At 29.9% G+C, this 25,954-nt stretch overlaps 1 protein-coding gene across 1 annotated transcript; it reads right to left on the bottom strand.

The window, feature by feature from the left end:
• Nucleotides 1-1,530: 1,530 nt before the first annotated feature.
• LOC145957839 (uncharacterized) lies at nucleotides 1,531-1,914 on the bottom strand. The gene has a single exon (XM_083074249.1). The coding sequence runs from the start codon at nucleotides 1,912-1,914 to the stop codon at nucleotides 1,531-1,533; it is 384 nt and encodes a 127-aa protein (XP_082930375.1).
• Between the last annotated feature and the right edge of the window lie 24,040 nt (nucleotides 1,915-25,954).

Here is a 25,954-nt window from a genome sequence, read left to right as displayed (position 1 = left end):
ATTAAATCAAAAGCCACATCCTTGGCCGAGAGGGTTCTCGGGAGGGAAGACTTGTATAATTAAATCGAATCATGAATGGTTGAACTATACTTTCATTGATGAGTTGATGCCTCGTTAAAAACCTTGCCAACCAAAAACCCCTTTTCAAAAAAGATCGGTTCAAGGAAAAGAGTGCATCTTAAGACATTTACAAGTGTATATACATGAATCGAATCCTAACTGTAATACGTCTTCAGATGGGTAGAATTCCATGTCTGTGGGATGGCCTTGCCGGATAGTTCTTCCAATTTGTATGCGCTGTTGTGAATAGTGTGGCGTACCCGGAACGGACCATCCAGTTCGCCGCCAACTTGCCTTCGGTCGGGTTGCGGCGGGCCGATCTGGCTGCCCTCCAAACAAGATCGCCTTCTTGGAAGTTTCATGGCTTAACATTGGAGTTAAAGCGTCGAGTCATTCTCTGCTTGCATGCCTCAGCGATGACTTGTGCTTTCTCTCGGGCTTTGTCCAAGACGTCAAGCTCGGCTCGAATAACGCCATCATTGGACTCTTCGTGGAAGTGCGTCCGTCGGAATGAAGGTTCGCCCACTTCGACCAGTATCATAGAGTCCGTGCCGTATGCCAATTGGAACGGAGTCTCTTTGGTGCTTGATTGGGGCGTGCATCTATACGCCCAAAGGACTTCAGGGAGCTCTTCGGCCCAGGCTCCTTTGGCTGTGCCGAGCCGTTTCTTCAACTCGGTGAGGACAACTTTGTTAGCTGCTTCGACCTGATTGTTGGACTGCGGGTGTTCTACGGATGTAAACCAGTGCCGAATGCTGAGGTTCTCAATGAAGGTGTTAACTTTTTATCCATGAATTGCAGCCCGTTGTCGGAGATAATCGCGTATGGAATGCCGAACCGGGTGATGATGTTCTTCCAGACGAACTTCTGAACATTAGTGGCAGTGATAGTGGCAAGCGGCTCGGCCTCTATCCACTTGGTGAAATAATCCACGACTACTATTAATAACTTGACTTGCCCTTTTGCCATAGGAAATGGCCCGAGTATGTCTATGCCCCATAAAGCGAATGGCCAAGGGGAGCTGATACTATGTAATTCGGCGGCCGAGGCATGGATGAGATTTTCGTGTTTTTGGCATTGAACACACTTTTTGACAAATTCGGTGCAATTGGATCTTAGGGTCGGCCAATAGTAGCCAGCTCTGAGTACCTTGGTGGCGAGTGTCCTTCCTCCAGAGTGGGACCCGCAAATGCCTTCATGGATCTCCCGGATGACGTAATCGGCTTGTTGTTGGTCAAGGCATCTTAACAAGGGGGTGGAAAATCCCCTTATGTATAGTTCCCCGCTCACGATGGAATATCGGGCGGCTTGCGTCCTCAGCTTCTTGGACTCGATCAGATCGGTCAGCTCCATGCTGTTACCAATGAATTTCAGAATGTCAGTCATCCATGATTTTGGAGCTTCGTCTACCGGCATGCATTCTTGTATGACACTTGGGGTGGGCAACTCCAGGTGTATCGTCGACCGAAGCTATCCCAGCTTGCGACTGCTTGCTAGCCGTGCCAACTGGTCGGCTCTCTCATTATTCCCACGCGGTGTGTGCTTGACTTGTATCTCTTTGAATTGATTGCTCATTCCCCGGAAAAGATGGTAATATTTGAGCAGGTTGGGGTCTTTGACTTGGAAGTTGTCGTTCACTTGTTCCGTGACAACCTTTGAATCGGTCCAGCAGATGATTTTTCTAACACCCATCTCGGCTGCCAATCTCATTCCCGCTAACAAAGCTTCGTACTTGGCCTGATTGTTGGATGCTCGGAAGCCGAAGCGCAAAGATTGTTCCAAGGTAATGCCGGACGGGCTCTCGAGGATGATGCCGGCGCTGCCTTGGCAGTTGGAGGATCCGTCCATGCGCATGGTCCAGGCGCCATCCTCAAAGTGCCTTGGTGGGGATAGTTCATTCAAGAAATTGGCTAGGCATTGTGATTTGATGGTGCCCCGAGGTTCGAAATGTATATCGAACTCGGACAGTTCGATTGACCATGCCATCATTCGGCCGGCCAATTCCGGTTTTCTGAGTACTTTAGCAATCGGGCAATCGGTTCAGACTACCACTATGTGGCTTTGGAAATATTGTCGAAGACGTCGAGCCGCGTATATGAGTCCCAGGGCCACCTTTTCCAAGAGCTGGTATCGGCGTTTGGCATCTTATAGCACTTGGCTAATGAAGTATATGGGTTGTTGCTGACCATCTTCTTCGTGTATCATGACGGCATTGATGGCTTCGCTAGAAACTGCCAAGTACAGAACTACTTCCCGTTCGGGGATCAGCTTGGTCAGCACAGGTGGGGTGCCGAGTCATTCCTTGAATAGTTGGAAAGCCACTTCGCATTCATCTGTCCATTGAAACCGATTTGTTTTTTTTCAAGAGGGCGACGATCGGCTTGGAGGTTTCGACCATGCATGGTAGGAAGCGAGACAAAGATGTCAATCGGCCCGCCAATTTTTTGACTTCATTTAGGTTGATTGGGCTTCTCATGTCTATGATGGCCTGACACTTGTCCAGATTTGCCTCGATGCCTCGGCTCGATAACATGATACCAAGGAATTTGCCGCCTGAAACGCCGAATACACACTTATCGGGATTAAGCCTCATTTGGTGTCTTCGAAGTGCATGGAAAACTTCGGCTAGGTCGGCCACGTGGGAAAGTGTGTCAGCCGATTAAACCACCATATCGTCCACATAAATCTCCATGTTTTCCCGATCTGTTCATGGAAGATTTTGTCCATGAGCCGCTGATAGGTGGCCCCCGCATTCTTTAGGCCGAACGGCATCACTTGATAACAATAGTTGGCAGATTCCGTGACAAATGCCGTTTTGTCCTCGTCACGGGGGTGCATACGGATTTGATTGTATCCGGAGTATGCGTCAAGAAAGGTCAAGAAATTATGGTTGGCTGCTCCATCAACCAATCGGTCTATGTTCGGCAACGGGTAAGCATCCTTGGGACATGCCTTGTTTAGGTCTGTGTAATCGGTGCACATTCGCCATTTGCTGTTTGACTTTTTCACCATGATGACGTTGGCCAACCACGTAGTGTAGTGGACCACTCGGATGAAGCCCGTATCCAAGAGCTTAAAGACTTCCCCTTCTATGGCTTTCTTCCTTTCTTCCCCGGTCTTTCTCTCTTTGTGGCTTCATAGCAGGCATCGACTCTTTTAACTGTCGAACCATTTCGGCCAGGTTGGTCTCTTCAACCGCCTCGGCGTTGTCTGCCTCGGATCGGTGATCCTCCTCGAATCGGCGGTCTTCAGTGTTTGTTCTCCTTGTCTTCCCATGATACTTGTCTCTTCAAAATAGTAATCAGTCCGCTTCTTCAAAGCTATCGGTTCGGCCTCACGGTGGGCGCCAAAATGTACCTGTCTAAGGGCACACTCGTAATCTTCTGGTGGGAGAAGGGCCGAACGGGAGCTTCAGGTGGATGCTTCGGAGGGGGGAGGTACCTACAAAAGGTACTCCAACGCTCAAGTCAGGACAAACACAATTCTCGAGAGTAATAAATGAACAGTGACATACCTCGTTTCCATTTACCTATTTATACTACCTGTCATGGGCCCTGAGTGTGGTGGGCCTCTTCTAACATTTACCAAATTAGGTAATACGATGCTAATCAGCTGATTATGCCTTAATTGTGCGTTTTCCCTTGTTAATCATGATCATTGTCCTAACTGCTTTGACCCTATCGGCCCGTGGTCGAGCCGATAGGGAATGGCCGATACAACCTCCTCGTTCTCGGCCTGGCCGAGCCAATAGGAAATAGGTTGGGTTCTCCCAAGTTCTCGGGCCTTCGCCGAGCCGAAGTCGTATCCAGGCTGTGTCAATATCTGATAGATCATGACAGATCATGACGTGTCGGTCCGCGTGACCGATATGTCCCTTGTGCCGATGCCCGATAGGACGTCACGTGTTGGTCCACGTGGCCGATAGGACCCTTCCGGTATATCAATTATTTAGGAATTGTGAATTTATAATGTTATAACTAAATTATTCCTAATGAATAACTTCAAATATGATTTTATATAATTTACAACTAAATGATTTGAATTTATAATTAGTTGTAATTATAGGTTGTAAAATGGTTAAATAGTGAAATCAAAATAATACCAACTTAAATAATAATGATTAATATGTTCAAAATATTATATATTAAAGACATAGAAGATATCATATGGACAAGAAGATAGTAAAGTTAACAAAGGTGAAAAAGGACAATGAATTAGGAAGATGAATAAATAACAGTTGTATGCAAGTTTTGTTAAGAAAAACTGCCGCAACAAGCATCAATTTATAATGTTTACGGTTAAATAGTTTGAATTTATTATTAGTTGTGATTCCTTAACGCATACTTTAATTTTTGTGAATGATTTTACTATGTAAATTATTCAAAAATTTGAACTTGTAATGTTTAAAGCTAAATTATTCCTAACGAATGATTTTCATCATGAATTTATATTATTTAAAAATAAATGATTTTAATATAAAGTTGGTTGTAGTTAATTAATATGCCTTAATATTTGTTTGAAAAAATGTGTTAGAGATGAGGCGAGAAAACAAGACGGAAGACTATCCTCCGTTTTAATATTATTAAGATTGAGATTAAGATTATAATAAAATAATTTGAATTTATAATTGGTTGTAATTATTTAACGCATGTCTTAATTTTTTTTTATAAAATGTATATGAAATTTGGAGAAAAAATAGGATGGGGGTTTATCTTGGATTTACTAGTATTAAGATAAGATTACAATTTTGATAACAATTGGTTGCAAGTTTTTTTTGAAAAAAATGTCACAATATACATGAATTTATAATATTTATGGCTAAATAATTTTGAATTTATCATTGGCTGTAATTAGTTAAACGCATGCCTTAACTTTAATATTACAATTAATATGATTTGAATTTATAATTTTTTTAATAGAAACTATTCACATTCAAAACATTACTATTTGAATTTATAATTGGGTGTAATTATAAAAAGTGAAATAGTCAAATAGTAAAACTAGAATAATACCAACTTAAATAATAATGTTTAATATGTTAAAAAAATATTTTTTAAACACATAGAAGTGGTCATATGGACAAAGAAGATAGTGAATTTCAAAAAGGTGAAATGAAATGAATTAGGAGGATAAATAACAATTAGTTGCAAATTTTGTTAGGAAAAATTGTCGCAACATACATTAATTTATAATGCTTATGGTTAAATAGTTGAGTGTGATTACTTAACACATACCTTAATTTTTGTAAATGACTTTAATATGCTAATTATTTAGGAATTGTGAATTGATAATGTTTACAGCAAAATTATTTCTAACGAATAATTTCTATCATAAATTTATTTTTTTTACAACTAACTGGTATGAATTTATAATTAGTTATAATTACTTAACACATACCTTAATTTTTGTTAATTTGAACAAATGTGTTTGAGATTTGTCAAGAAAATAGGGTGGAAAACTATTTGAATTTAGTATTATTAAGATTTTGTATTATTAATTTCTTCTAATTCTTTTTCTCTTTTATTGCAGGTAAAATATGCAATTTTATCTACAATTTCTAATATTATGTTTTTATCAATTTTTTTCATCATTAATTCATGTATTATATTCATATTTTAAAAATTATCTGCGTGTGCCCTTAATTTTTACATTGTTTTTAGGTTTCCTGCTTTTTGGCTTTTATTTTTTAAGCTTATTGGCCAAGTGTAAGTGAAGATACAAAAATCTTTTAATTTCTAAGGGTGCGGTAGCAATTCCCTTAAGATTAAGATTATAATTAAATAAATTAAAGGTTAAAACTCTAATTTGGTTTCTTATAATATTAAAAAATTTTAATTTAGTCCTACTTGTTTCAATTTAGTCCCAATTTATTTTAAAATTTTTAATGTGAGATTTTTATCCAAATTTCATAAACGATGTTAAAGGTCCGAGAGAATCACGCACGTGATTCCAAATCAGGCCATGATTCTCACGACCTGGAACCACCTGAGATTAAAAGGTGGGAAAAGACACTACAAAATTTTTCTTGATTTAACATTTATGACAGTTTTAAATTGCCACAAAATTGTTTTTTTGTCATTGCTCAGTTGTGTTTCCTTCGGAATGAAGTCTCTAGCACCTTTTAGGCGATTTGGGTTTGTCTCAGTTCATTGAATCAGTTTCTATAAATTTATCTATTCAAATACATGATCCTATTTTATACCTAAGCAACAATATCAAAATAGAAGCACAAGCACAAGTGCACTAGAGAAGCATAAACAAATAGGCATATACCTGTATAGCTGGTCCAGCTGCTGTGTCCTATAGAAGAGTTTGAAAATAGTCATTTTCATGGGGCAGTGACCCATTCAATGCATTCTTACATAAGCTATCAGTAGAGTAATGAACTAATGACAGCAAGGGAGTGATACCTTCAAATCTGAGTGCCTCATGTGATTCCTAACTACCATATCCAAGCAGCAACTCCACACAGCCCCTTTGTGCCCTTCAAACACATGAAATTTTCCATTATAATCGCACGTCAAAATGGAGTGTCATTATTTAATTGCGTCTCACGGCGGCAACAATACCCTAAAACGGTTTATTCCTTAATTGGAGAGCTAAAAGTGAAAGTAAGGAACCCTGAGATTCAGAAATTGAAAATAATTTCAGATCCATAAAAGTAAAAGTGGTGGCGAGAGTGTACCCTTGCTTGCACTGATGAGGAAAAAGCCATCGGGCGTAACAGGATTGTAGAAGATTCTTTCGTGGCGGTTAAAATAACCGCCAGAAATATAATATTTTGTGGCGGGTCTTTGAAACCATTAGAAAAAAATCCCTACTATTTTTTGTTATGAGAGATGGTGAGAATCTCTCGAACCTTTAACGCTTTTTGTGAAATTTGAACGGATACCTCACATTGAAAATTGTAAAATAAATTAGGACTAAATTAAAATTAAAAATTAAAGTGGGATCAAATTAATTTTTTTTAATATTATAAGGGACTAAATTAGGATTTTAGCCTAAATTAAATTTATAATTGATTGTAATTACTTAATATATATCTTAATTTTTATTTGAAAAAAATATATTTGAGATTGGTTAGGAGAACAAGAGAAGAGACTATTTTGGATTTATTATTATTAAGATAATATTAGGATTGTGATAACAATTGTTTGAAAGTTTTGTTAGGAAAAAATTATGTAACATACATGAATTTATAATGTTTAGAGTTAAATGGTTAGAATTTATATCATTAGTGTGATTAGTTAATGCGTGTCTTACCTTTTGTAAATAACTTTAATATGTCAATTATTCATGAATTGTAAATTTATAATGTTAAAGCAAAACTATTCCTAATGAATAAATTTTATTATGAATTTATATTATTTATAACTAAATGAATTTAATTTATAATTGATTTTAATTATAATTAGTAAAATAGTCAAATAGTGAAATCAAAATAATGCCAAGTTAAATAATTATGTTTAATATGTTCAAAATTGGAGTTCAAGAAGGTGAAATAGAAAATGAATTAGGAGGATGAATGACAATTGGCTACAAGTTTTGTTAGGAAAAACTACCACAACATACATGAATTTATAATGTTTATAGCTAAATGATTTGAATTTTTCTTTGGCTATGCTTACTTAACACATGCCTTAATTTTTGTGAATAACTTTAATATGTTAATTATTTAGGAATTGTGAAATGATAATATTTATAGCCACTACAAGAAAAATCAAGATTATCTACGGAAAAATTCGTAGATAAACATAAAAATCCGTAGATAAATGTCAATTATCTACGGAAAAAAATCCGTAGATAAAATGGTCGTAGATAATGTTATCTACGAAATTTTTCGTAGATAACGTTATCTACGGAACATTATTTACGGAATTTTCCGTAGATAATGTTATCTACGGAATTTTCCGTAGATAACTCACAAAAGTTGTTATCTACGGATTTTATCCGTAGATAACTTTCAGGAAATTTTTATTTAATTTTAATAAATTTATTAATGTAATAACCCTCATATTTGGCCTCTCAAGGATGCTATTTCATTACACTTCACTTTTCAACATGTTTTGTCCTTATTGCACATTTTCTGGGAAACTTTCCAGAAGGTCACCCATCCCTATACTACTCCAGGTCAAGCACGCTTAACTGTGGAGTTCTTATGAGATAAGCTACAGAAGAGCTAATGCATGTTATCAATATAAGTAGTACAAATTAATTCATTTAAGTACAATCTCATACTTATACTATTTTTGGATCTCTCTCATTTTGGTATGTTCAGACTGCTATAAAAATATAAAAATATATAATAATTATATTACCAATAATAATAATTATTATATTATATTTAATTAATATTTATTTATAAATATACTTACTTGTATAATTAACAATCTACTTATTTCTATTTAAAATTAATATTATGATACAATTTAAATTAATTATTATAAATTTAAAAGTTTAAATAATAATTTATATATTTTAAAATGATAAGGGCTGAAATAACACTAATGTAACTTTTACTAAGTATTACACCGCTCAATAATGTTATATTAAATGTGAATTTTGTAAATTCAACCGTTAGATTTAAAGTTCATATCACTTTATATGTTTATATCAAATTTTGTTAAAATTGAACACAACTTGAAGGTAATCAAAGTGTTCATATTTTAGTATATTTTGAAATGTATATATTACGTAAATTTTATTTTACAAGAATGAAGTATCAAATCATCTTAAATTACTATAAAATTTTGTATATATGAGCTAAGAGTAAAAAACTTTTAATCTAACGGTTGAATTTATAAAATTCACATTTAATAAAAGTTATATTAATATTATTATAACCCTTCTCTTTTAAAATATTATTTTTATAAATTAAATTTTAACATTTTAAATAAATTATTAATTAAATTAATATATTTATTCATCTTCAATCTAAGATATAAAATTCAAAAAATGTATTTATTCTTGTTTTATTTTCTAATTATCAATCATTAATAAAATACTAATTTAAAATCTTATCTAATTATATCCTAATATTTTCATATCAAATTTAAAACCATATATTAGTATGTTATTTTTTTATCATCAATTAATTTATAAAAATAAAAAATTTAAGATGAAATTTTTTAATAATATTTATTTTAAAATATTATAATGAACTAAATAAAATTTTAAAATATATTTTAATCATAAATAATTTTAAAATATATTTTAATCAAAAATATATTTTTTGGTCAATACGATAACTAAACATATTATGATAAATAATTAAATTAAAAAAATTAAATCATATAATGATTCTTTTTTTTAATGATGCTATATTAAATATTCTAATTATTTTACAATAAATTAAAACAAAAAGATAATAAAATATGTTAATTGATGTTTCAAATATGTAACTTAAGAAAGTTATTTACGGGTGAAGTTATCTACGGAAATTTCCGTAGATAACTTATCTACGGAAATTTCCGTAGATAACTTATCTAATGACAATTTTTAATAATATTTATTTTAAAATATTATAATGAATTAACTAAAATTTTAAAATATATTTTAATCAAAACTAATTTTAAAATATATTTTAATCTAAAATATATTTATTGGTCAATACAGTGACTAAAATTATTATAATAAATAATTAAATTAAAAAATTAAATATTATAATAATTATTTTTTTAATGATGCTAAATTAAATATTCTAATTATTTTACAATAAATCAAAATGAATAGATAATAAAATATGTTAATTGAAGTTTCAAATAAAATGTATTACCTACGGAATTTATCTATGGGTAAAGTTATCTACGGAAATTTCCGTAGATAACTTATCTACGGAATAATCCGTAGATAAGTTACCTACGAATATTTCCGTAGATAACTTATCTACAGAAAAATCCATAGATAAATTATTTATGGAAATTTCCATAGACAACTTATCTACAGAAATTTTCGTAGATAACTTATCTAATGACAATTTTTAATAATATTTATTTTAAAATATTATAATGAATTAACTAAAATTTTAAAATATTTTAATCAAAACTAATTTTAAAATATATTTTAATCTAAAATATATTTATTGGTCAATACAGTGACTAAAATTATTATAATAAATAATTAAATTAAAAAATTAAATATTATAATAATTATTTTTTTAATGATGCTAAATTAAATATTCTAATTATTTTACAATAAATCAAAATGAATAGATAATAAAATATGTTAATTGATGTTTCAAATAAAATGTATTACCTACGGAATTTATCTACGGCTACGGAAATTTCCGTAGATAAGTTATCTACGAAAATTTCCGTAGATAAGTTATCTACGGAAATTTCCGTAGATAACTTATCTACGTAAAGATCTGTAGATAACTTACCTACGGAAAAATCCGTAGATAAGTTACCTACGGAAAAATCCGTAGATAAGTTACCTACGGATTTTTCCGTAGATAACTTATCTACGAAAATTTTCATAGATAACTTATCTAATAACAATTTTAAAAATATTTATTTTAAACTATTATAATGAATTAACTAAAATTTAAAATATATTTTAATTAAAAATATATATTTTTTGGTCGATACGGTGACTAAAAGTATTATAATAAATAATTAAATTTTAAAAAAATTAAATCTTATAATGATTATTTTTTTAATGATGCTAAATTAAATATTTTAATTATTTTACAATAAATTAAAATGAAACGATAAATAAATATGTTAATTGATATTTCAAATAAAATGTTTTACCTACGAAATTTATCTATGGGTGAAGTTATCTACGAAAATTTTCGTAGATAAATTATCTACGGAAAAATCCGTAGATAAGTTATCTACGGAAATTTTCGTAGATAACTAAATATTATCTACGGAAATAATTCCGTAGATAATATTCCGTAGATAACTAAAAATTATCTATGGAAAAAATTCCGTAGATAATATTCCATAGATAACTAAACATTATCTACGGAAAAAATTCCGTAGATAATATTCCGTAGATAATAATCATTTTTCTTGTAGTGAGCTAAATTATTCCTAATGAATAATTTCCATCATAGATTTATATTATTTACATCTAAATTATTTGAATTTATAATTAGTTGTAATTACTTCATGTCTGCCTTCATTTTTGTTTGAAAAAATGTGTTTGAGATTTGTTGAGAAAATAGGATGAGAGACTATCTTGAATTTAGTATTATTAAGATTAGTATTAAGATTATGATAACAATTGTATATAAGTTTTGCTAAAAAAAATGTCACAATATACATGAATTTATAATGTTTCTAGCTAAAACATCATTACACATTATACTAGATCAATGCATAACGACTTAAAGTCGCACAACATCACATGGTATGTAAGAAAACATTACACTTCATATGTTCTCAATAGTTAGACAAATTCTAAACAAGTTTTTCATTCAAAAAATCACACTAGTGTTGTTCTATTTGCATTTAGTGTCATTGAGGCAAAAAGTCTTTGACTTGCCCACGCCAGATGACGTCAATCCACCTAAGCCCAACAGGGATGAGTCAAAGAGCCTATGAGTCAATTACGCATGACATGACTAAACCCACACCCGACTTCACTTAGGCACAAAGCCTCTACTTGATTCATGCCCAATATCGTTAAACTTGTGCCTAACGTCGTTCAAGTAGAGAGCTTATTCATCTTGATCATGCTTGATGTCACTCATCTTGGATCCAATGTCACAAAGTCAGAGAAGTCTTCGAACAATCATGCTGACATCTGATCTAATTTTCACGCCCAGTATAACTAAGTCAAAAAGATCCTCATCGACCCACATCTAGCTCTACCAATTCCACGTTCGACATGATCAAGAAAAATAACTCATAACTTGAACCACGTTTAATGCCATAAAGGGACGCTCGATGTGATGAAGATTTTTGCACTTGGAAGAATCTTCCTTTGACTTAAACTTGTATGAAATCCAAACCAATCTAGTATGCAATTTGAGTTTCAACATGCAATCAACATATACAACACATTTTCAGCACCATATATTACATGCAACCACTACAATTCAAAATCACCAAGTTCTATTCAAAACTCTTTCAAGTAAACTAAAACTCAAGACACTCATCACCTTCCCTAATCCAATTCAAAACAACTATCAAATGATGCATTCAATCGACATACAAGCAATACAATTCAACAATTTATCAATCATAACTTTCCTTACCTTTACATGATTAGAAATCAAGGGAAATTAAAGAGGAAAAAATCCAAAGTTTTTTTAGGGTCATCGCACAACGTCTCAACTTGAGATTCTTAGCTCTTGAAGCTTGAATCTCTAATCTACCTCTGTTACTTAAGGAAGGGAAGGGTTTAGAAGGATTCTATGGAGTTAGAAAGGAAGAATCTTTCTCAAGTTTCAGACTCTCTCTCTAACTTCTCTATAGTTGGTTTATGAAGATATGAACTTATTATGAGATTAATATTTTAAGAAAAATCTTATATACCTTTCCTTAAGTTAAACCAACTTGATCCTAATTAAAACTATCTCACCAACAACTTAAAACTTTAGGATCCCTTGACCCTTAGAGTTGTAGAACAACATCAATAATAAACAACAATTAATAATAATATATTTCATATAACTAATTAACAAGGTATATAAATCAGAGTGTTTCAATTAATAATTTTTTTGTTAAACATTCTATAATTTTTCTTTGAAATGATGCAAATATAGATAATCTAGACTTTGAAGTTAAATTTTTTTAGAAGAACTATATAAGAATAATGAGGGGCATAATATTTTAGTTGAAAATAGTAAAAATGAAGATGATTATCATGATGAAATTGAATATTTTAATGATAAAAATCAACATACCTACACTAGACAATTTATTCAATATAGCTCATTAGATATTTATGATTTAATAACATGAAATAAATTTAAAAGTGATTTACAAGATGAATTACTAAAAACTAATGTTAAATGAGATGTCTATTGTTAATAAATATCTATCAAGAAAACTTATTTTAATAAATAAAAAAATGTGATACTAGAACCCCAAGTGAATTATGTTAAAAGCTGACATGATAACACCAGTTATTGTTGATTGTTGCCTTCAATTGAGCTAAAATCTTAACAAACCCCAACCTTTGACGTCAAGAAATGCGGAGCAAAAATGGGAATAACCCTGAGAATTTGGTCTCTTTGTCTGCTATGCATGATGAAATATTTTCCCTATAAGTTTGGTCTTGGGTTTGATGTCCCATGTCATATAATTCATTTGATATAAACAAGGAATTGATGCAAATAAATGTGATATTAAATGTCAATATATGCTTAAGGCGGGTGGGTGGGGAACATAATACAGACATAGATAATTTATTATTTTCACTGATTATTTACTGATTAGGATAATGCCTAAGGAATTGCTAAATTTGTTTTTTCAAAATAAATGTTATTTTAATTTTTTAATGTAATGTTAAATATTTTTATTTATATCTCTAATAATGTTTCTTTTCAATTATTATGTTGTATATTTTCAACAAAGAGAATTAATACTCTTTCGTTATTTATTAGTTTTTTTTATTTATATAAAAAATTAAGCTAAAAAATATTATAGAATGAAGAGAATATTAAAGATTGTGTTAAAGTTGCATTGAAAATCATGAGATATTATACTATATATCACAGTAGTTATTATTATTATTATTATTATTATTATTATTATTATTATTATTATTATTATTATTATTGTTCCTTAATTTGTACCTTTAAGAAATTCCCTTTCATTTTTTCATAAAATGTGTAAAAATAATCTTATTTTATATGTATTTAATTAATACATAATTTGCAATTAGATGTTTGCGGGCCATTGATTAAATTTTTCTTTCGCTCAATCGCTCCTTCCCCTAGCCACCCCTGTTGAAATCCAAATAATTTCTCTTAAATTAATTCTCAAAATCAAGCTTGTCTATGATTTCATATCAAATATTCGTATAATAAAGCATTTTCTTCTTCATCAATATTCTTTTTCCCTAGAGAAGAAACACAGGAAGTTGCCCCATCAAAAGGATAGAGTTTGTATGCTACGCATATTTTTTTTTTTTACTGAATTATTAATATAGGTCGGCTGAACAGCTACACAAGGAAACAATGTCTGACTTTCCAAGATACTGTTATTAATGAACAGTCGCCATGCAACAAATACTAATAAATACAAGCCTTGCAACTTGCTGGCTATATATTTTTATTAAGAAGAATGGTTGATTTTCACCCAATTTTATACATCAACTTATTTAAGAATAAAGCTTGAGTTTTGTTTATAATATGTATTTATCTCATACTTGTAAAGGGTGGTCAACTTACTAGTAATTTAGCTCCTTTAAATATATGAAAGAGATTTAATTCCCATGCATAACTAATACTCCTTGTATTTGAATAAAAATAAATTTTAACTAATTTTACTTTATTTAATATTATTATCTTCAAAAATATCTTTTCATTTAATTGAAATTGTATTTCTAATACTCCTTTTATTGTTTTATAATAAGTGTTGATTTGAAGTAAAAATAATTTATAAAATAAGTATTATATTAACTTTTTAATGTAATATTAATTATATATATTTTTCATTTATATTCCTCATAATATTCTTGAAAAAGTGGTTATTGTATTGTATTGTTTCCAGCAAAGAAGAATAATTATAAATTTTTTTTTAATTTAAAAATCACTATTTGATTTAATTTATTTATTAACTTTTTTTAATATGTGTAAAACAACTTGAGAAAACACTTATTATGAGACAAAATGAGTATTTCTTTTTTATTTTTGATAACAAGTTTTAAGAAAGATTAATTTAGAAAAATAAATTATTTTTTAAATGAAGGTAAAATTAAATGATGTAAACTAACTTTTCTTAGTTATCATAAATCCTAACATAATGTATAATGCTTTGGACTAGTTTATTAGAACTTTAATAAATAAAAAAAACTAATTATTCTTCGAGGTATTGACTTAAAAATCCTTTTAATTTTTTCTGGCATAAACTCTTATTGTCTTTATTCCTTGATAAGGTTGATTGTCCCAAGTATCTTTAAAAATTTTCATTCTATTAGCTTGTATACTACCTTCCTTCCTCTATATATATATATAAGGTCTAATTACCTAAATCATCAAGATTAAGAAAAATAGTTAATTTAATTGATAACAATAAATTTTTCATATATATATATATATATATATATATATATATATATATCTAAAATTATACTTAAACTAGTTCTGTTTTCTAGCTAATTAAACTAATATATCTTTTAACCAATTATATTGTATGTTATATACTATTTATCTTTTCTAATTATTACTCATTTTTCACCTAACTGATTAGAGTGTATGTTCTTTAAAATATTTATAATTAATACATTTTTTTTTTAAATTAAGAGAACGTGCTTTAGTTAAAGATATTTTAGTTTAAAAATAATTGATATATAAGATAATATAAATTAAGTCTTATATAAAAGAATAAACAATTTTTTCATTTTGAATTTTATAAATAGGAACAAATGTATAGCAGTGTATATAAGATCATCATCCATGTTTGGGAGAACAAAATCTGGCCTCTCTTGAACAATCTTAATGGTCCTTATAAGAGTAGTTTTTTTCCTAGGCAAGGTATCTATGATAATGCAATTGTTCTTGTAAAAAATAGTGCATAATATGCATAAATCCAAGAAAGCAAAAGGTGATGCGGCTTAAATAATTGATCTTGTAAAGATGTCTCGGAGATTTTGGCTTTACAAATGTGATAATTAGGCTCAATATGCCTTGTGTTAATTTATCTTCTTTGTCCATTACATGGAATGGTAACAAGCTACAAAATTTCTTGCCTACTAGAAGGCTAAGATAACGAGGTCCTTTATTCCTTTCTTTGTTTGTATTAGAAACTATCTTTAGCCATTTTTGATCTTATTACGACTAACCATGGGAGTCTGTAAAGATTTCACAACATGACATATTATATCAAATATTTTCTTTACTGATAATATATATGTGTTAATTATTTGCTTTTTGACTCCACTATGTGGCTTTTTTTGTCTTTTAATGTTTGGTTTTAGTTTTGACTTGGTCAATAAGTGATTCCAACGTTTAAGGGGCAAATAGTTAGTTATCCAAGATTGCTAAATCCTTGGTAACATTGTGGAAGAGGATTGTCAAGTACTTTGCTGCCTAATAATCTGATGGCATCCTTACTTCCATTGAAGAAGGAATGTTGAACAATGACAAGGGATGTTTGAACTCCTTGGATTAAAGTTCCTCAAGGGACGTTTTAATGGAGGAATGAGGCGAAAATGGAAGTGTTTGGAGGTTGGGTAGAAGGTGTTTGAGGAAATGCTTGAGGAGGGTACTATAGAGTTGGCTCACTTCATGATGATGAAGGCCACTTCTAGGGTTGTTTCTCTCAAGGTGGAGATGGGAGGGAGGTGGCCGAATTAGCCAAGGGTGACTAAGGAATGATATAAAGGCACAAAGACTCCCTCTATATTCAACATCCAAAGTATTTACAAGGTGTGGTGCCTAGGATATTTATAGGAGTGGGAGACATTTAGGGTTGCATTGGCCGAAATTTACAATGCCAAATGCATACCAAATGAAACCTAAATTAACCCTAGATGCAACTTGGTAGCCAAGGATGGAATCTTTGGGTTTAGTTAGGTTACACCTAGGTGCATGATAAGACCATGCAACATTTGCCCTCCACTTGGGCCTAAGCCTTTCTAAGTCCAATAGTAGGCCCAAACACCACCAAAAATGCGTCTAGCTCCCTAATTAAATACCTTAGCCCAAAATTAAAAACCCATGATCTAAAGCACCCCATAATACAAGGGTAAAATGGGAAATACAAAAGAAAATAAATCATATGACTAAGATACCCCTAATACAAGGGTAAAATGGGAAATATAAAAGAAAATAAATCCTATGTCTAAGATACCCAAAATACAAGGGTGAAAATGGAAAATTTAAAGATAAGGGAACAATAGGAATAAATTTTATGTTAATAATAAAAATGTAGGAGCTAAGGCCCAAAAGTAGGCCCACTCCTCTTAGAATTTTCAAAACTAACCCATTCTTCTTGTCTCTTTCAAAATATCACCTCTTGTTCTTCTTGGCCTTAGTGTGATTCCATCATAATCCAACTCTTTCCCAGATTAAACATCATAAGGAAAGAAAAACAAAGAAAATAAAGGCATAGTCGTGTTTGTTTGTTGGTGTTTCAAAAATCATCTTTACTAGAATTGTTATCAATAATGAAGCATGAAGAAGTAGAATGAGATTTGTAAAATTTGTTTTAGCTTTGGTATGTTTCTTTCATCGTAAAAGTTCCTCTTAGACTTAGATAGGTTATTAGGTAACTATAATTGATTCAATTAACATAAGTTTTACTACCTTGATTAAGAAGTGGCTAATCACAAGTGGTAAGATGTTTATCATAATTAAAATGAACCAAGCAAGAAGTGAGGATGAAGAGAGAAAAGTCTTAATCGATTACAACATAATTGGTTTATATATGTTTTATGTTCATGTTTTAATCGATTACAAAGGCTTTCTTTGGTTTGGAAAATTTATGATTCTTTTTGTATTAAGTGATTACAGGAAAATAGTAATCGATTACAAGGTTTGCTAACAATTAAGGTTTCCTATTTTAACTGATTACAAATAAGTGGTAATCGATTACATAATTTAATTTATTAATTTTTAGAAAATAATCTCTTTGTTTTAATTGACAACAAGGATGTCATAATTGATTACATCAGTTGTTTTGCAAGTCTAGAAGCAGTCAAAACTCATGATAATCAATAACCATGTGACTATAATCGATTACATGCTTTTACGAATTTTTTTTTTGCTATAAATACTTTTGAACCTCTCATTGAAAACAAGTTACAAATTGTTTTTCAAAATTATAGAGATCCGAGAGAGAATATTGTTGTGGTTGCACCATGTGATATCCTCTATCTTAGGTAATCAAGTTTTTCAAAGAAAATTCAAGAACTCAAGGTAAAAGAGTTATGATAGTCGGAAGATCTGCATCTTTAGTGTGTTTTTTTCTTTCCCTTTTGTGTAAGGGTGTAAAGAAAATCTTTGGAGAGGGGTTTCTCTAGAGTGCTTGCATTACAAGGTTTGGTTGGTGTGACCAAGAAGCAGGCTCAAAGTCTCCTCATGGGGTTTTGAGTAGCAGTTTCTTGAAGAGTCTTGTTCCAAGATAGAATGATTGTTAAAAATATTCAAGATTTTAGAGAAATCTCATTGGTTAGCTGGAAAATTGGATGTAGCTCTCAATGGTAGAGAGTAAACCACTGTAAAAATCTTATCTCCTTTCTCACTTCTCTATTTTCTTTAGATTTGTTGTTGTTTACAATGTCATTTCGTTTCTTGCATTCAAGATTTCTAAAGAATAGATATTTGATTGTTGTTTTTGTCCTAGTAGATCAATATAGTTCATAAAGATATTCATCAAGATCTTGGTTAGAAGTTTTTAAAGATCCATTAGGCATTTTTTTTTGTATTAAATCAATTCACCCGACTTGATTTGATCGTCTACTTTAACAAGAATTATGACCCTCAAAACATATACAACAATCTAGGACTATTTGAAGGACAATTATGCAACGAATAAGCAAATTTGAGGCATGCACATTTTGAATTTGATGAGTGAATTTGCACTGCAAAAGATGAAAGCGTCCGAGACGATTAAAGGTTACTCAGATAGATTTAAAAGCATTGCTAGCAAGGTTAGATTATTAGGCACTACATTTGTTGATTCCATAATTATTAAAAATATTATAGTTACAGTTCTTGAAAGATATGAACCATAAATATTTGCCTTGGAGAATATAAAGTACTAGCCCAAAGTCACACTGGCAAAAATAAAACATCCATTTTAGGCTCAAAAGCAACACATGCTTATGAGGGAAGATTATGTGGTTGAAGGAGCTTTACCAACCATGCATAATGAAGTTGGAAGTACTACAAACAACCAAAGTAAGGGTAAAGGTCCAAGGAAAAAATTATGCACCTTGTTAACAATGCAAAAAATTGGGCCAGACACTATTCAAATGTTGGAGAAGATCAGATGCAAAATGTAGCAAATGAATTGAGCTTGGACATGAAGTTGTGTTTTGCAAAGGTGAATTTCAACAACAAGAAGTTAATGTCCAGGTTGATGATGAAGATGAAGATGATCAAATATTTGTAGCAACATGTTCTTTAGTTAGGACTAATTTAGAATGATGGTTGATTGACAGTTGTAACACCCTAGTTTTCTTGAGAGATAAGAGTGAAACTTGTAATTTATTTTGTACTTTGAGCCTCTTGATAGATAGGAGCGCAAATTGTATCTTGTTTTATGTGGTTTTAAACTTTGTTACTTGTGTGCTTGGTAAGTAACTTAGCCTTTCATTCCTATTTAGATTATTATTGATGATTTAGATATGTGTTAGAATTGAATTGTGAAGAGAAATGGTATAAAAAAATTGAGATATTAAGTTTTCACTTAAAATAATTGATTATTTCAAGTAATAATTGATTATTTGCTATGTTTTCCAGTTATTTAAAGAGTAGTTGCTGTAATAATCGATTATTTAGCAAAATAATTGATTATTTTAGAAAATGATTTCTAGAATAATCGATTATTGCTCAAAATAATCGATTAAACTCTTCTTAGTTGATTTCCATAATTGCTAAGAACAAAATAATTGATCATTTATATAAATAATCGATTATTTTGATTAGAAAAATTATATATATATATATATATATATATATATATATATATCATTTTTCACTCTTTGAACAAAGAGACTTGATTCTTTGTGATATCTTTTTCTTTTTTTTGAAAATACTCTTTGAGTAATATTTTTTCTTTGCAAGAAGGGATTCTTTAACCTTTGTGATAACCTTAAGAAGGTTTTTAAGAATTGAATTGATCATTATGTTCATGGAGTGAAAGGATAAACTACTTGGAATCCTTTTATATATTTAAATTTGTCTTGGTGGTGCTGATTTTTTTTTTATATATATAAATTTTATGATGCATAGACAATGTAGTGATTATTATTTGAGTAAATTACACTTCTCTCTCTTGAAATACAAATATTACACTATTCTTTCCTCATAAATTAAAAATTACATTTCCCTACCTCCACAAATTCATATATATAACACTTTATCCATTTTTTTTTAATTTTCCATTGAAATCCAATTAACTTCCATTACAAAAAACTTTATTACGAAAACACTCTTTATACTAACATTCCACAAATATAAATATTACAGCACCCTCTCTTCTTGTGCTAAAATAAATAATTTCCTCATTTAAATACTATTTTTAATATTTGAAAAATTTGTGAAATTAATGACATATTTAAAACATATATTTTTCGTTATTAATTTTACAAAACATTTTTAATTTATATATAAAAATAATATATATATAGTATAATAAAATAAAAAAAGTATTAAAATAATATTTAATCAATGTAATAAATGTAATATTTTTATAAAAATTTAAATAAAATATTATTTTCATTATATAGTATTAATTATATATATTAAAGGTAATGTATAATTATTAAGGTATTATTTAATTGATGTTTCTAATAAAATATTTTATAATATCTAAATAAAATAGTGTTTTATGATAAGGTATTATTTATTATATTTAATTAATATAATGATAAAATGTGTATATCAAATATATAATTTTTTTAAACTAATATTTTTATATTAAAAATATATCATTAAATGAAACATAATGATATTATAAAATTTAATACTTATATATATATGTTAATTTATATTATATATATTTATATTGATTATATATATATGTATATATATAAGTATATATATAATTTATTTTATAGTTTCTAATCTAGTTATTGTTTTAACAAATTAATATAAATTCACTTATACATTTGATAATTTTTTAATCAAGTGAATGAATGACAATGAATAAAAAAATATTTTTAAAATATATTTTAATTAAAAGTATATTTTTTTGATGAATGATTAAATTCAAAGTATATATTTTTTTTATGAATAACTAAATTAAAATTATATTTTAAAATCTTATTATAATTATTATTTAGTGATGATAAGTTAAATACTTTAAATTAATATAATAGAAAAGTGATAATATAATACTTCTAACTCTAAGAAAAAAAAGGTAGTTTTTTTTTTTATAAATATTTTAACATATGAATAGTGAATAATATAATAATTATATTTTTCAATAAAAAGTCTAATTTACACCAATATTAAGTTAAATATATTAAATTATATATTTTAACATAAAAAAGCATAATATAATTCTTACATCTCTCAAAAGAAGATAACATAATTTACATATTATTAAGATGAGGTTTTAATTTAGGATGATGACTAACTATATTGTACTTGCAAGTTGCAACATGTTAGGTCGCGTGGTAGGGTGATAAGTTTTCTTTTTGATTGAGCGATAATTTTCTTTTATTAAGGGTGACAAAATATTGTTTGTAAATGTAAAAACTTAATGAAGATTAAGGTATACAAGCTTGATAAGTGGTTGACCATGGACCCAAAAATCTTAACCTTCAAATTAATCTCAATCTTATAAGTTACATGTGCTTCAACCACACCATATTATTTTTCTTTTTCTCTTTAAAATTTATTTTAACCTATATTGTGTCTCACCGAACATGTTCCTCCACCGAAGAAGCCACAACCCAAAACTTCTATAGTCATCGACTACAAATTGAAATCCTTATAAAAATTGCCAAAGGCCACAATCTAGCTGCATGTTTTAAGATGAATACTCGCAGATTGCCTTTTTGATGGTTTAGTGGAAAATACTTAACTTCTGGTCCACCGTGACTCCTAGTTGATTATAGTTAGGCTATATTCCTTATCATATAATTGTTTTTTAATGATTCTAGGGTGCACCATAATAAGTGGACAATGGTCCATCATGTAACATGATTATTAACTTTGATTAATATAATTTCTATATTATTATCATACACTCTCCACACCTTATCTATCATTATTCTTGAGTAACAATTTGTGCAACTAGTGTTGTCCATGCCATCACCCAACAACTTGTTCAAGCTTTCCCAACCCCTTGAACTTCACTTGCATACCTGATACTCATCCTCTAAAATATACTCACTCTTGACTACCCCTTTACTTCTATCTCTACTCCTCTCGTCTATGCTATTGGCCTTCTCTCCGGCCGCAACCTTATCCCTCTCTCGAAACAAATGGGTTAATACTTCTCAGATGAAGAAGGTTTCATGATACTTCATCCACAAAACGCAAACTCTACATTGCAATAGATCATCCAACTCCTTTGTCCTTTCCATGCAATGCTTCATCAACCACAAATTGTAGACCCCATTCCAGAAGAAATGGCATTGTCCTTCTACAATGTTTATGGCATCCATGCTTGGTGGTTGGCCATAGGAATGGCAAGGAGAAGGTTGAAGTGTTAGTAAATTTTACAATCATGTGTAATTTCATCACAATAAAAGTACATTTTAAAGATTTTAGATAACATATTACTTTTTACCATCATATTCTGTAACTTTTATAAGAAAGTTTAGAAGACATATGTCTGGATCCATAATGTGATGTCGAAACCCCTTTAATTGGTTATTGACATTTTTAAGTTCTTATAATTACTTAAGTGGAAACAACAAGAAGCAAAAAAGAGAGAGGTGTTATCTTTTTTATAAAACTCTCTAACTTCCATAACCTTTCTTTTCAAATTTTTTTCCTCTTTAGTGTCAAATTACCTTTAATGAAGCGAGAAGGAAGAAAATTAATTTTAACAACTTAAAAATAATCCAATGAATCTTAATTCATTTTAGGTTTAACAACCATCACATTAATAATCTTTTTCATTAAAAATCGTTCATAATTACATTATTCATTATTAGACTAATAATCTAACATTCTCTCACTTGACTCATGTGATGACTTGAAGATTGAACAATAAACTAAGTGTGTACCATACATTGAAATTACAATTCAACATCCTTAATTGAATTAAAATGATTGAGTCATAGCGATTACAAGTTATCTAATTCAACTCAACTTTAAATAATATATACAATAATATGTATCTTTATTGTCCTTTCTAGGACACATTTTGTCATCTCACTAAAACAATAATGTGAAGGATAAGATAAAAAGAAACAATTATAATTGAATTCATAAGTATCATAAAATAGGAACATTAAAACAATAATATATATATACACAATACACTACACCATTAACATAGACTTATCCATACAGTCATCCTTTCAACATGGCCAATGAATGTCTAGGGTAGTAAACCTTTAGTCAACGAATTTTCTATCATTAAGTTTGTACCAATATGCTTAATATAAACTTTATGTTTCTATACTTCTTCTTTAATTGACAAAATCTTTAAATCCATGTGTTTTTATCCTTTAGAGCATTTTTCATTTTTAGAGAGAAGACAACTACAAAGATATTATTACAATAAATCCTCAACAACCTACCTATATTGTCAACAATACTAATCCCTAAAGTAAAGTTTTGCAACCACAATGCTTGAATTGTGGCCTCCAAACATGCCACAAACTCATCCTCTATGGTATAAGTGTTAATCATAAATTTTTTTGCACTTTTCCATGCTACCACTCTTCTAGCCAAAAGAAAGATGTACCCAAATGTGGACTTTTTTGAGTCCATGCATCGAACATAGTCTAAATCTGAATAGCCAACCACATTAAGATGATATGACCTCCTATATGTAAGCATGTAATCTTTTTGTGCCTTGTAAATACCTAAGAAATTTCTTTGCATCTTTCCAATGATCTATTCTAGAATTGTTTTGATATCAGCCCAACATTCCTACAACAAAGCTAGTATTTGATTGCGTACATGTTTGGGTATACGTCAAGCTCCCAATCACTATGCATAAGGGATAAAATTTATTTCTTTCCATACCAAGTCATTTATGGGACATATTACATTTGACTAAACTTATCCCTTTTTTGAATTTGAACAATCCTTGCAAATCACCTTTCCATTTTGAATATCTCTAACACCTTATTGATATATCTTTTCTAAGACAATCCCAACAATCCTTGTGATCCATCACAAAATATTTCTATTTAATATGTCTTATCGATATCTTTCATTTCAATGTTATTAGAGAGATATTTCTTTACATCATGTAACAAAACAACATCATTAGCAGCAAACAAAATGTCATCAACATATAAGACTAAAATTACAAATATGCTCTCACTAACTTTCATATAGATACACCAATCAACAATGTTCTTTACAAAACTATACGACATATTGCTATTATTGAATTGAAGACACCACTGCTTGGAAACTTGATTAATCCATATATTGACTTATTTGATTTACACAACTTATTTTCCTTTCCATTAGAAACATACCCTTCATGTTGGTTCATATAAACCTTTTCCTCTAAATCACCACATAGAAATGTGGTCTTTACATCCGTGTAGTGAAACTCTAAATAATAATGAGCCATTAAGCCACTTTTTAAAATAGTCACATTCCATGACTTGTCATCCATTAATGTCAACTCCTCTTTCATTACATTAAACCATTTTTTAAAATTTTCACTTTCCATGACTTGTCTAAATGATACTAGATCTTTATCAATGCTTAATTTACATTTATGTTCAAGTGAATACACAACATAATTGCTTGAAATAGCTAGCCTTTTTTTATTTTTATTTTTTTATTATTATTTTTTATCCTTTTAGACCTCCTTAGTGTTATTTCTTGTGTCTCTTCCATCACTTGTTCATTTGTGACTTGCACATTGTCTGCTAGTTGATCACCTATATGTTCATCTTGTGGGTTTTGAATATGATCACGTTGTCTCTGGTGTTGTTTGACCTTAATACAATCATAGGAAAAAAAATTTGAGGAAGGACTATAGGTGAATAAGATTCACCAAGATTCTCTATAATATCCATTTTTTATGATTTTTCCCTCTTATTGAAATGACCATTCTTAATGAACCTAACATCACTAGACTCAACTATTCTTGTACTGTGTTATGATAATAGAATTTGTAACCTTTGAACATTTCAAGATACACAATGAAGAAGCCACTAATGGCTCTTGCATGAAGCTTCTTTTCATACAAATTATACACTTTTAATTCTATTGGACAACCAAAACATAGAGATACCTTAAACTTAATTTCCTCCAATTCACAAATCATATAGGGTCTTAGTAAGTGCCATACTAGGAACCTTGTTAAGTAGATATACAACAATCTTTAATGCGTGCATATACAAAGATAAATGTATAGTATTATAATTCAACATAAACCTAACTAGAACAATGTCCATTAGAGTACTATTTCACCTTTCAACCACACTATTTTGTTGTAGTACATAAGGAATTGTACACACATGCCTCTACTTTCAAGGATTTTTGCAAACAAACATGGACATTGTCCACTTTCATTAAATTTTTCATTAAATTCACCCCCTCTATTAGACCTTATAACTTTTAGTTTTTTACCTAACTGTCTTTTTACCTCGCCAATGAACACCTTTAAGATATCTATTGATTGAGATTTTTCATGTAGTGGATGTAAATAACAATAATGTGAAAAGGCATCAATAAAGATGATAAAATCCTTTTCACCACTCCAAGATGGAATGTCAAAAGGTCTATAAATATCAATGCATGTCAATTCTAGAAGTTCATTATTTCTTGTAACATATTTCTTTGATATTTGTTTAGATTGTTTTCCTTTAAGACAATCTAAATATATATCTCCATCACTAAAATCCAATGGAGGAAAAATTTCATTTTTAATTAACCTCATTATGCTTTCTT

This window comes from Cajanus cajan, chromosome 5 (genome assembly GCF_000230855.2).
Source record: "Cajanus cajan strain Asha chromosome 5, NIPB_CcT2T_4, whole genome shotgun sequence".
In the NCBI taxonomy this organism is placed as follows: Eukaryota; Viridiplantae; Streptophyta; class Magnoliopsida; order Fabales; family Fabaceae; genus Cajanus; species Cajanus cajan.
Note: the sequence above shows the minus strand (reverse complement) of the source record. Positions and strands in the feature narration are given on the sequence as shown.